The sequence below is a fragment of the Ranitomeya variabilis genome, chromosome 1 (assembly GCF_051348905.1).
Source record: "Ranitomeya variabilis isolate aRanVar5 chromosome 1, aRanVar5.hap1, whole genome shotgun sequence".
NCBI lineage: Eukaryota > Metazoa > Chordata > Amphibia > Anura > Dendrobatidae > Ranitomeya > Ranitomeya variabilis.
The window spans coordinates 70,053,621-70,066,297 of NC_135232.1; the positions used below are offsets into that span (position 1 = coordinate 70,053,621).

The following is a 12,677-nucleotide window of genomic DNA, read 5'->3' on the forward strand; positions in this document are numbered from 1 at the left end:
TCAGCCTTACAGCGGGAAGCTTGGAAGCTCTCCCAATCGCATACTCACTCTCACTCTCTGCGGTTTCAGTATAGAACTCCTCAGCAGGATGGTAGCAGCCTTGGAGGAGGTTCCATTTGCCCAAATACACCTCCGTCCCTTACAGCATGCCCTCCTGGCCGTTTGGGACAGGAACCCGCTCTTCCTCGCCCATAGGTTCTTTCCCCAGCGGGTCAGACAGTTTCTCAGGTGGCGGACATTAAAGTCCTCCCTGAATCAAAGGAAGTCTTTTCTTCCAGTACATTGGCTAGTTGTGACAACAGATGCCAGTCTTCTAGGCTGGGGAGCGGTGTTTTTACATCACACTGCTCAGGGCCGCCGGTCACTTCAGGAATCACGCTTTCTGACCAACATCTTAGAAATTCGGGCAATCACGTTAGCTCTTCTCCAATTCTATCCCTTCTTGGTGGGTCGTCCCATCAGGATGCAGTCACACAATGCCACTGCAGTGACAAACATCAACCGACAAGGGGGAACCTACAGCATGGCAGCCATGAACGACATTCTCTGTTGGGCCGAGGAAAACCGCTCAATGACTTCTGCGGTTCACATCCCGGGAGTGGACAATTGGGAGGCAGATTTCCTCAGTCGTCAAGGCCTCGACTCCGGGGAGTGGTCTCTCCATCTGGAGATTTTCCACCAGATCTGCTGTTGTTGGAGCTCCCCCGACGTGGATCTGATGGCCTCACGGCTAAAATTCCAAGGTTCCCGACTTCATAGCCCGGTCCCACGATCCAACAGCAATCGGGTCAGATGCACTTGTACTTTCGTGGCCTCATTTTCAGCTTCCGTACATATTTTCCCCGCTCCCTTACTGCCGAGAGTTACCAGGAAGATCAGAGCGGAGGGAGTACCGGTAATCCTGATTGTGCCAGATGGCGCGCCGGGCGTGGTACGTGGAACTAGTTCAACTAGTCGCCGATGTTCCCTGGCAATTACAGAATCGCGCAGACCTCCTTTCACAGGGCCCCATTCAACGCCAGAACTCTGAGGCCCTGTGTTTGACGGCATGGCCGTTGAGTCCTGGGTTCCAACCCAGGCAGGTTTCTCTCCGTAAGTCATTTCTACCATGATAAGCGCCAGAAAGCCTACGTCTATGCGCATTTATCATTTCACTTAGAAAATCTTCTTTTCTTGGTGCAACGACCGGGGACATTCTCCTCTTGCATTTTCCATTCCTTCAACCCTCAAATTTTTACAAACGGGTTTGGACTTAGGTCTTGCCCTTAGTTCTCTCAAGGGGCAGTTTTCAGTCCAGTTCCAAAGCAGGATTGCCAACAGATTACAAGTGAAGACGTTCATTCAGGGAGTCTCCCATAGGAGTGCCGCCTTATAAGATGCCGTCGGAACCATGGGACCTTAATCTGGTCCTCTGAGTCTTGCAAGAAGCTCTTTTCGAACCTCTACAGGAGGTTTCCCTGTCTTTTCTTTCAAGGTTCCTGGTTGCGCTCACATCCATTAGACGGGTCTCAGAGCTGGCGGCTCTGTCTTGTCAAGTTTCCGTTCCTGAATTTTCATCTGGACAAGGTGGTTTTGAGAACATCCCCGTCCTTTTTTGCCAAAGGTTGTCTCATCCTTTCATCTCAATCAGGAGATTGTCTTACCGTCTCTCTGTCTGGCACCAGTACATCGCATCGAGAAGGCCCTCCACACACTGGATTTAGTTAGAGCTCTCAAGAGATACGTCTCGCGGACGGCGTCCTTCCGCAGGTCGGATGCCCTGTTTGTGCTCCAGGAAGGGCCAAGGAAGGGGTTCCTCGCTCCCAAGACGACAATAGCAAAAAGGATTCTTTCAGCTAGTCAGGAGTCCTACCGAATCAGAGGTCATTCTGTCCCAGCAAGGATTAAGCTCATTCTACTCAGTCAGTGGGTGCGTCTTGGGCCATCCGGCACCAAGCTTCGGGAGCAGTTTGCAGAGCTGCGACCTTGTCCAATCTGCGTACGTTTACAAAACATTGCCATATTCATTCTCAGGCCTCGGCAGATGTGACCGTCGGCAGACGAATTTTGCTGGCGGCTGAGCCTCACCTGTAACCTGTGGGTACAAGGAGCAATTACAGTTGATTGTCCCCCAATGGGGCGTAGGAGAAATAGGGATTTTTGTGTACTCACCGTAAAATCCTTTTCTCCGAGCCAATCATTGGGGGACACAGCACCCACCCTGTTAGCCTAACGGCTTTGGTTTTCTGTGTTGCCTTGGTTTTGACATAGTTCATCCTGGCTAAATGTTAAGCTCCTACTGCTTTGTTACCGAACTGGTTCACTTGGAGCCAGCAGGAAGGTGTATACTGCAGGGGAGGAGCTATTCTTTCTGTATTACTTAGTGTCCTCCTAGTGGCAGCAGCATAACACCCATGGTCCTGTGTCCCCCAATGATTGGCTCGGAGAAAAGGATTTTACGGTGAGTACACAAAAATCCCTATTTTTATTTCTTTATCTCTTCATTGGGGGGCACAAGTAACCATGGGTGTAAGAGGCTGATAATGAGCAAAAAAAGAGTTAGCTCCTCCTCAGCAGGGTAATCCCACCATCTGGCACGAAGCTCGTCAGTTTTGATTTAGTGTTGGTAGGAGGCAGACCTGGATCTTTTTCTCCTTAGGTCACCATGTTGTGTTTTATTAATCCTTTGTGTTTGTTTTTCAGGTTCTTCTCTTCAGGGTAACAGGGTGTGACTTCTCACCCCGTTTTCCCAAAAATTAGCGACCGATAGAACAGTGTGGTGTTGTCAACATTGTACCCTCTCTGGTTGGCCGGGCAGGACCTTACCCCCTGACTCTTCAAGCGTGTGTAGCGGTCGGTCCTTGCCTGTTCCCCGTCCTCGGAGCGGGTCGGGAGGACGATGCTGGTCACTTCTCAGTGACCCTCACCGACGGTGTGGAAAGGGGAAAGCCTTTTCCCAGTGACCTCCTCCTCACCTGGGGGCTCCTGATGCTACTCTCTGGATGGAGAAGAAGGAGTTGGTACTGTTTTTCTCTTTTTCCACAGTCCATCTTCAAGGCGGTGGGAGGCATCAGTAAAAATAGAGGAGAACCCAGCTCCTCTCCTCTTTCCTCGGCACTCTGGGCCTCCACTTTGTTCATCGCCCCTTCCCCTTCGCATGCTAACCCTTCTGTGGGTGCGCTTGTTTCATTTCCCACAGCGCAGGCTTTTCTGTGCGCCTGGTCTGGGCCCACCCCTCCCTTCTCCTTTACCCTGCCTTCAGTGGTATTACATCTCCAGTCACAGCTCCACAGCGTGGTTTTCTGTAGGACCTGTTCCTTCCCAATAGGCGAACCGACCAGCTCAGACTAGGTTCTCTGCATCCAGGACCGGGTAGGCTCTGTCCAGGCTGTTTGTTTTCTTCCCTCCTAGGCTTAGCCCTCCTCACCAACCCCAAGCCTATACATATGCACAGACCTAGGGAGTCTCATTCCTGTGCCTCCCACACTATCATCCACTACGCCTGGGCCCTCTACAAAAAGAAGTGGTCAGGCCTTGGCTTTCTGCCTAAATTGCAGCCCTTCCACCATGCAAGACTCACAGGAGCCACCCGCTGCCCAGGATAAGAGCACCCCCTCACGCGGAGAGGGCTGTTGCTATTTCTCAATCAGTAAATGACCTAACTAAGGTGTCCCAGTCCCTGGTACAGGTTCTTGAACGGTTACCTAACCTTTCAGCTGCCATCAGTGCTTCAATCGTTTCTCAGAACTTGCAGGCACCCATCCATCACCCTCAGCATGACAGATCAAAGATAAGGGCTCAGAAACAGGCACATTCCAGTTCCTCGTTTCCTTCCTTTTCTCATTCCACATACTCCAGGTTTCGCTCGTTATTCCACTCCACTGAGGTGGCCCCAGGGTCCGACCTTCATTTCGAATCAGAATCTGATCCTAACATGGACCAAACTTCCAAACTCGGGCCTAGGGCTTCTTATCAGCGGCCAAGTCTGTGAAACTAGCTAATCTTGTGGACCAGATTGCCCACGCGGGTAAATATTTGCTCTCCACGTCTGACGCCGCAAGCTGTTCTGTCATGTTACTAACAATATTGTAGCCATATAGAGAGTTCTCTGGCTCAAGGCCTGGAATGCGCACCTGGCTTCCAAAAAGTCTTACTAATCTCCCCTTCCAAGGAACACAACTCTTTGGGTCTATGCTGGATCACCTCATCTTGGACGCCACTGACGGTAAGCATACCTCTTCCCTAGCCTATGCCTAGACATCCATTCAACAGGAGATGTTCTCCTCAGTTTTGCCTCTTTCGTTATTTCTCATTCCCTGGGACCTTCACTTTGCCAGACTGGTCTCCTGCTCAGTGAGAGAGAAGGAAGCCATCCTTCAAACCTCCCCGGCATTGTATCCAAAGGGTTATGCTGCCAAGCCCTCAGGATCTCAATCCAATAGATTCTCTTCTACCTGATGAGTCACCTCCACCTGATAATCCTCTCAGGGTGGGTGGCTATCTTCTTCTTTATTAGGATGCGCGGCTTTCCGTAGTCGACCATGCCTAGGTCAGGGAAAACGTTACCACAGGCTACAAGATAGAATTTTCTTCCCTCCCACACAGATTCTTTTTCATGTCCCATCCTCCAAGGGTTTCTGCCCAAGTCCCCAGTTTCTTTCAAGCTATCGTCTTTCTCCTCTAGGCAGGGGTCATCGTACCTATTTCCTCTCAAGAATGCTTCTCAGGTTTGTATTCTAAACTCTTTCTGGTTCCAAAGAAGGGTGGCTCACTCCGTCCGGTCTTGGATCTCAAGCTACTAAACCGGCGGGTGCGCCTCTGTCATTTCAGGATGGAATTCCTCTGCTCCATGATTGCCTCTGTGGAACCCGAGGAGTTCCTCTACTTGGTGAACATCTAGGATGCCTATCTCCACATTCCGATTTCTGTGAGGCATCGGATGTTTCTCCACTTCACGGTCCAGGGCGAACACTATCAGTTCACAGCTCTCCCCTTAGGACTGGCCTCTGACCCCAAAGTGTTTATGAAGGTTATGGTGGCCATCATGGCCATTCTTCATTCCAAGGAGATAGTAATCATCCCCTACCTGGATGACCTCCTGGTCATGGGCTTGTCATTTCAAGACTATTGCCAAAGTCTTCAGATCACCCTGGACAATCTTACCTCTTTAGGCTGGGTTGTTAACACTGTGAAATCATCTCTGATCTCAGGCCAGCACCTAGTTTTCCTAGGCTTGAACAACTGGGCATCCAACTTCCTAAGTCGTCAAAGGACTCTCCTCGTGAAAGTGGTCCCTCAACCCTCTGTGTTTGAACAGATTTGTGAGAGGTGGGGTACTCCTAACGGCGACCTAATGGTGTCTCAGATTAATTCCATGGTCTCCGTTTCAACTTCCGCACTTTTTTCCACCTCTTCTCTTGATCCCCAGACTCATCCAGAAGATCAAGGCAGAAGGAGTTTGTCATCCTAGTGGTTCCAGACTGGCCTAGAAGAGCCTGGTTCGCAGTTAGTTAACCTACTCGCAGATGTACACTGGAAACTCCCAGACCGACCAGACCTACTCTCTCAGGGTCCCTTCTTCCACCAGAATTCTCGGTCTCTCAATTTAACGGCATGACCTTTGAAGCCGCAGTCCTGAGGCGGAGGCAGACTTCTCGTCCCAGGTCATACAGGTGATGATGAGAACAAGGAAACCTTCATCCTCACAAATTTAGGATTGGACCTGGAAGGCCTTCTTTCGCTGGTGTGAAGGCAGTTACACAACCCGCATGTCTTTTTCCCTTTCTAGCATCATGGCGTTCTTACAATCAGGGCTAGAGTCCAGTTTGTTTCTTAGTACCCTATATGGTCAGGTTTCTGTGGTCTCAATTCTGTTTCATCAGAATTTGGCCTCTTGTCCCCAGATCAACATTTTCCTTCAAGGAGTTTCTTGCCACCATATTGTCCCCCTGTGGATTCATGGAACCTTAATCTAGTGTCCTTCAGGGATCCCGCTTCTAACTCATTCAGGACTGGAAGGTGGCCTTTTTGGTTGCGATCACTTTCATCAGATGGGTCTCAGAATTAGCAGCTCTCTCTTGAAGCCCTCCTTTCCTCATTCTCCACCAGGGTAAGGTGGTCCTACTACCAGTTCCTTCATTCCTACCTAAGGTAGTCTCCCCGTTCCATATCAACATTGTTTTTCCTCCCTTTTACCTGTTCCCAGTCCATCCCCTGGAAAGGACAAGGATGCCTTGTTTGTCATTATTGGTGACACCCTGCCTTCAAGTCTGCTATCGCCCCCTGCATCCAATCGGCTATACTGGAAGCTGACCGAGTTAAGAATAGTCTACGCTCTCCTGGAGATAAAGATCATAGCATACTGTTGAATGTGTTCATAGATGTCCAAGCATCCAGTGCATGCGTATGCTGAGCCTATGTGTATCATATCTTTTTTTCAGAGGATAGAAAATGTGAAAAGGAGCAATCATCTCATCTGTCCGGTTGCATGTACTCCAGTAATAGCTGCAGTCCAAACAACGGCCGGCGCTCACCTCTTCTTAAAAGAATTGCTTTATTGATCCAGTTGTATAAAAGGCACGAAAAATGGTTGAACACAACAGCACAAAAATTAAAAGGGCAGAAAAGAAATATCTGATGCGCTCTCAGGCAACATGTTTCAGACCTTCATGGTCTGTTGTCAAGGTCTGAAACTTTACCTGGGAGCACAGGGGACGTTTCTTTTCTGTACTTTTAATCTTTGTGCTGTTGTATTCAACCATTTCTTGTGCCTTTTATACTAATGGATCACTAAAGCAATTATTTTAAGAAGATGTGAGTGTCTGCTATCGTTTGGACTGTTATTTTTTCACTTAATGGAATTTCCTAAGAACACACTGAAAATTTAAGCCATGCTCTATATGTTGTTGTTTTTTTTTTTTTTTTTTACTGTGGGTTCACATCTCTGCTTTAGACTTGTGTAGTAATCTTTTAAAAAAACAAACAGACAAAAGAAATTGTAGCATACTGTGTTTTTTTTTGTTGTTGCTAGGATCTGTATACGGCCTTACAGGAGTTTAATTTCAAGGCAGAACACATTGAAGATGCCATGTCCAATGCTGTGCTGTACGGCGGAGATCTGCATTCTGCACTGGACTGGCTTTGCCTGAACCTACAGGACGGTATGAATAACACTTTATTGTGCAAAACTTGGTTCTAAAGTTTTGACCACAAGGTCGTTTCAGCAGAAGACTTAGAGCGTTTTGGCCTCAGTTCATTTTAGGTCCATATATTTCTTACCATAAACTCCCAAAAACGTGTTTTTCTGCCGTCCTTTATTTAGATCCGTTACCAATTTGTGAAGAAATGCACAAACCTATATACCTACAGGATATAGTAACACCTATTTCCTTTCACAGATGCTTTGCCTGATGGCTTCTGTCAGCAGTTTGTGGAGGAAGAGAAAAAAGTTAGACAAAAGTTTCATCCCACATCACAGCATTCAGTTCGTGACAGTGTCGGCAGCTGTTGTAGATCAGCTGATCCGCCTTTGAAGGTAAGTGGTTGATGTCGCAAAGCATGAAAATCAATGGCAAAAGGTAAAAATCTTAATTTAAACTGTTTGGGATGCTGCACACTGGCTTTGTCACAGAAGCGAGCTCCTTCCACTAAGCGCAGTCACTTCCACTAAGCCACCTATTAGGGGCAATAGAGTTCTAGTCCTCTTCCTCTCTGAAGAGACAATTTACATATTTCCCAGAGGAGCATTGCGGCTTTAAGTCTCCTCACCTCGACATGCTTATCATGTCACTCTCCGCAAGGAGAAACGATACTTCTTGGACCCCGGTCAGACGCCTCTCAATCAGCCAAACCAGATCTCCACTTTGCACTGACGAGGGGCAGTACCCCGAAACACAGTGTCTGCAAATTGAGATTCTGGTTTGGCTATTATCCTAAGTCATGTGACAAGGCTTGTTAAAGGGTCGACATTGACTGTTAGGATTGCTACCTCCAATAGGTGGCACTAGAGTTCTAGTCCTCTTCCTCTCTGAAGAGACAATTTGCATATTTCCCAGAGGAGCATTGCGGCTTTAAGTCTCCTCACCTCGACATGCTTATGTCACTCTCCGCAAGGAGAAATGATACTTCTTGGATCCCTACTTTATGTTGCAAAAGAGGGATTTTTGGTTCTTACTGTAAATCTCTTTCTTGGAGCCTTCATTGGGGGACACAGGTAACCATGGGTGTATGCTGCTGTCACTAGGAGGCTGACACTATACAAATAAAGAAGAAGTAACTCCTCCCCGGCAGTATACACCCTCCGATAGGCACCAGGCAACTCGGTGCAAAAGCAGTATTAGGAACAGGTAATATAAAACTCAACCTATGTACCAACCCACAACAACGGCACGTAAGCCAACACGGTACAACTTCAAGGGAGGGTGCTGTATCCCCCAATGAAGGCTCCAAGAAAGAGATTTTACGGTAAGAATCAAAAATCCTTCTTTCTTTCTCGCCTCATTGGGGGACACAGGTAACCATGGGACGTCCAAAAGCAGTCCCTAGGGCGGGTATTCTGCAGAAAAAGAGGAGTTAGGTCGGCCGGTGAGAAACCGCCGCCTGCAGTATCCTTCTACCGAGGCCCGCGTCCGCGGAGGCTTGAGTATGCACCTTGTAGAATTTGACAAAGGTGTGAATGAATGACCACGTAGCGGCCTTGCAAACCTACAAGGCCGAAGCCTGGTGACGAACTGCCCAGGAAGCTCCCACAGCCCGGGTGGAGTGAGCTTTCACCCCCAAAGGGAGCTGTTTGTCTTGGACACGGTATGCCTCCAGAACCGCCGAACGGATCCAACGAGCAATTGTGGACTTGGAGGCGGGGAGTCCCTTTCGACGCCGATCCGAGATGACGAACAGAGGATCGGCCTGACGAAAAGAGGCAGTTCTGGCGAGGTAAATCCGGATAGCCCTGACCACATCCAACTTGTGAAGAGATTTCTCCAAGGGATGAACCGGGGAAGGGCAAAAGGAAGGGAGGACAATGTCCTCATTGATGTGAAAAGATGGGACTACCTTCGGTAAGAAGGAAGGAACCGGACAAAGAACCACCTTGTCCTGATGCAGGACTAGAAAGGGAGAACGACAGGATAATGCCGCCAGCTCTGACACCCTTCTAATGGAGGTGATGGCGACCAAAAAGGCTAGCTTCCAGGATAGAAGTGAGAAGGAAACGTCCTGAAGCGGTTCAAAGGGCGCACGTTGGAGGGCGTCTAAGACGAGGTTGAGATTCCAAGGCTCGACAGGAGAATGATAAGGGGAGCTATATGAGCGACCCCCTGGATGAAGGTCCTCACCTGAGGCAGGGAAGCCAGGTCTCTTTGAAAAAGAATGGATAGAGCGGAGATCTGACCCTTCAAGGTGCTAAGGGAAAGACCAGAATCTAGACCCGTTTGAAGGAAGCTGAGAAGGGAAGGAAGGGAAAAGGTCATAGGAAACAGATTGTTGTCCTGACACCACCGGAAAAAGGCCTTCCAACATCTGTGGTAAATACGCGAAGAAGCCGGTTTTCTCGCTCTTATCATAGTCTGGATGACGCTGTGAGAGAAACCCACGTCCTTCAGGACCGCGGCCTCAACGGCCATACCATTAAATTCAGAGACCGAGAATTCGGGTGGAAGAGGGGCCCCTGCGAAAGAAGGTCCGGAAGATCCGGAAGCCTCCACGGAACGTCCGATAGCATGTTCACCAGTTCCGCATACCAGGCCCTGCGAGGCCAATCTGGAGCTACCAAGAGTACGGGGACCCCTTCCGTCTTGATCTTCTTTACGACCCTTGGGATCAAGGGGAGGGAACAGATAGGGCATCTGGAACTGGGCCCACGAGATCACGAGAGCTTCGCATCTGACGGCCATCGGATCCCGAGATCTGGAGACGTACTGGGGAACCTTGTGGTTTGCCTGGGAGGCCATCAAGTCGACGTCTGGAACGCCCCACCGCTGGCAAATCTGGCTGAAGATTGCAGACCACTCGCCCGCCACGATGCCCTGGCGACTTAGAAAGTCGGCTTCCCAATTGTCCACCCCTGGGATGTGGACGGCTGACAGAGATGGAACGTGACCCTCCGCCCAACGGAAAATTTTTGCCACTTCCGTCATGACTTGACCGCTGCGAGTCCCTCCCTGATGGTTTATGTATGCCACGGCTGTGGCGTTGTCCGACTGAATGCGGACCGGCTTTCCCGAGAGGAGGGACTCCCAGCGGATGAGGACTAGGAAGATGGCTCTGATTTCCAAGAGGTTGATAGGGAGGCACGCCTCCTGAGCAGTCCAGCGGCCCTGGGCCGTGAGGTGGAGAAAGACCGCTCCCCAACCCTGGAGACTGGCGTCGGTGGTAATCACCTGCCAGCGGGGAGGGAGAAATGACCTCCCGCGCAGAATGGAGGAGGACAGCGTCCACCAAGAGAGAGACTGCTTCACCTTGGAAGAGAGGCGAAACGGACTGTCCAGGGAAAGCAGGTTCCTGTCCCAGGCAGACAGAAGGGCCAGCTGGAGGGGACGAGAGTGGAACTGAGCATAGGGGACCGCTTCCATAGAAGCGACCATTTTCCCCAGAACCCTCATGGCGAGACGGAGGAACAGAGGGTTCGGGCCCTTTAGAGCTCTGACACCCCGACAAAGAGAAAGGAACTTCTCCTTGGGAAGGAAGACCTGAGCCCAAAAGGTGTCGAATTCCATGCCTAGGAACTCCAGACGCTGGGTTGGAATCAAGGAAGACTTCTGGTAGTTGATTATCCAGCCAAGGCGAACCAGCGTGTCCAGAGTAAGCTTTAGGCTCTGGCTGCAATCCCGACGGGATGAGCCCTTGATCAAGAGGTCGTCGAGGTATGGGATTACCCGAATCCCTTTTGAACGCAGAATGGCCATGACAGCTGCCATGACCTTCGTAAAGACCCTGGGAGCAGACGCCAGCCCGAAGGGGAGGGCCGTGAACTGGTAATGATGCTCTTGGATCGCAAAGCGGAGGAACCTCTGATGCTGTACGCAAATCGGAACGTGAAGGTACGCTTCCCGAAAGTCCACTGAGCACAGAAACTCTCCCGGTTCCATGGACGCGATCACCGAGCGCAGAGATTCCATTCTGAAGTGCCGAATCCGAAGATGGCAGTTCAATCGCTTGAGATCCAAAATCGGACGGAGGGAGCCGTCCTTTTTTGGAACCACGAACAGGTTTAAGTAAAAACCCGAAAACCGCTCGCAAAAAGGCACCGGCACTACGACTTATGAGGCGAGGAGCGAATCGACGGCCTGGAGAAGCCCTGTGAGATGAGAGGGCTGTTTGGGAGGACGAGAGAGCAGGAAACGACTTCCTGGGGGCGAAGAAAATTCTATTTTGTAGCCTAACGTGACGATCTCCCTGACCCAGGCGTCGTCGACTACTGAAAGCCAAACCTCTGAGAACAGAAGAAGGCGGCCTCCCACCCTGGAAGGAGTTCCAGGTGGGGGCGACCCGTCATTTATTGGAAAACCTGTGGCCCCAAGATCCAGATGGTTTCCTGACGAGGTAAAGGACCGAAAGGGACGAAAGGACTGGGGGCCCCTCCTGTTGAAGGGACGTTTCGGCTTGGACTGGGGTAAGGAGGTACTCTTATCACCCGTGGCATCCGAGATCATTTGATCTAGCTGCGTGCCGAAGAGTCTGGAACCCTGGAAGGGCAGACCAGTGAGCGATTTCTTAGAGGCGGGGTCAGCGTTCCACGCCTTTAGCCAGAGAATCCGGCGAATGGCCACAATGTTGCCGTTAGCCCTGGTGTAGCAGGCCGCCGCATCAAGGGAGGCATTCATGAGGTATTTTCCTGCCAGAGAAATCTGATCCGCCAAATCAGACAGTTCCTCAGCAGGAGCAGAGGCCAAAATGCCCCTGCGCAGGGTCTTGGCCCAGGCTGATACAGCCTTGGCTATCCATGACGAGGCGAAACTAGGGCAAAGGGAGGCTCCGGAGGCCTCGAATGCCGATTTTGCTAGTGCCTCAATCTGTCTGTCCGAGGGGTCCTTAAGGGAAGCCGCGTCCGGGATAGACAGAACTGTCTGTGAGGATATTCTGGACACGGGCGGGTCGACCTTAGGAGACTCGGACCATTTGGAGACCAGGTCGGAGTGAAAAGGGTACAACACGTCTAGCCGTTTCCTGCCAGGGAAACGCTTACCAGGGTTTTCCCAGTGAGTGGAGGTAGTGTTGTCAAACTCCTTGTGATTAGGAAAAACCCTAGAGGGACGTTTAATCCGTTTAAATGCAACGGAGACGTCCTGAGAGCTTGCCTCATCCTCCTTAAGATCAAGCGTCTGAATGATAGCTGAAATAAGGCTATCGACCATATCCTGTGTTCCGGAAGTCTGATCTGCATCAGAGTCAGATTCCGACAGAGGATAAATCAGACCCGACGTCCGCCTGCGAGGAGGGGGAACGGGCAGATAGGAGAATCCCGATGTGGTCCGGGGAACTGGAGGAGGATCTAGATAAGGTCCTTTTTCTGTCTCTTTTGTCCGGTCTGCCTCTGTGAGGGTCTTGGACAGGTGCGAGCGAATCGCCGTGTGAGGCGTTCGTGGCACTGGTGGCATTAGAGAGAAGCTGGATACGTTCAAGTGCCTCGACCAGGGACTGAGGCACCTTAGTCAGGTCAGACACTGATTGAGACATTGCAACAGCCCACTCCGGGGGAGGGG

At 50.5% G+C, this 12,677-nt stretch overlaps 1 protein-coding gene across 3 annotated transcripts in view; it reads left to right on the top strand.

Annotated features, from left to right (window-relative positions):
• The window catches only part of DHX29 (DExH-box helicase 29), an 84,958-nt gene that overhangs the window by 36,822 nt on the left and 35,459 nt on the right, over positions 1 to 12,677 (top strand). For all 3 annotated transcript variants that reach the window (XM_077284996.1, XM_077285013.1, XM_077285005.1), the window contains exons 5-6: positions 7,010 to 7,139; positions 7,377 to 7,513. In XM_077284996.1, coding sequence (XP_077141111.1) covers positions 7,010 to 7,139; positions 7,377 to 7,513 — 267 coding nt within the window. The remainder of the gene's footprint in view (positions 1 to 7,009; positions 7,140 to 7,376; positions 7,514 to 12,677) is intronic.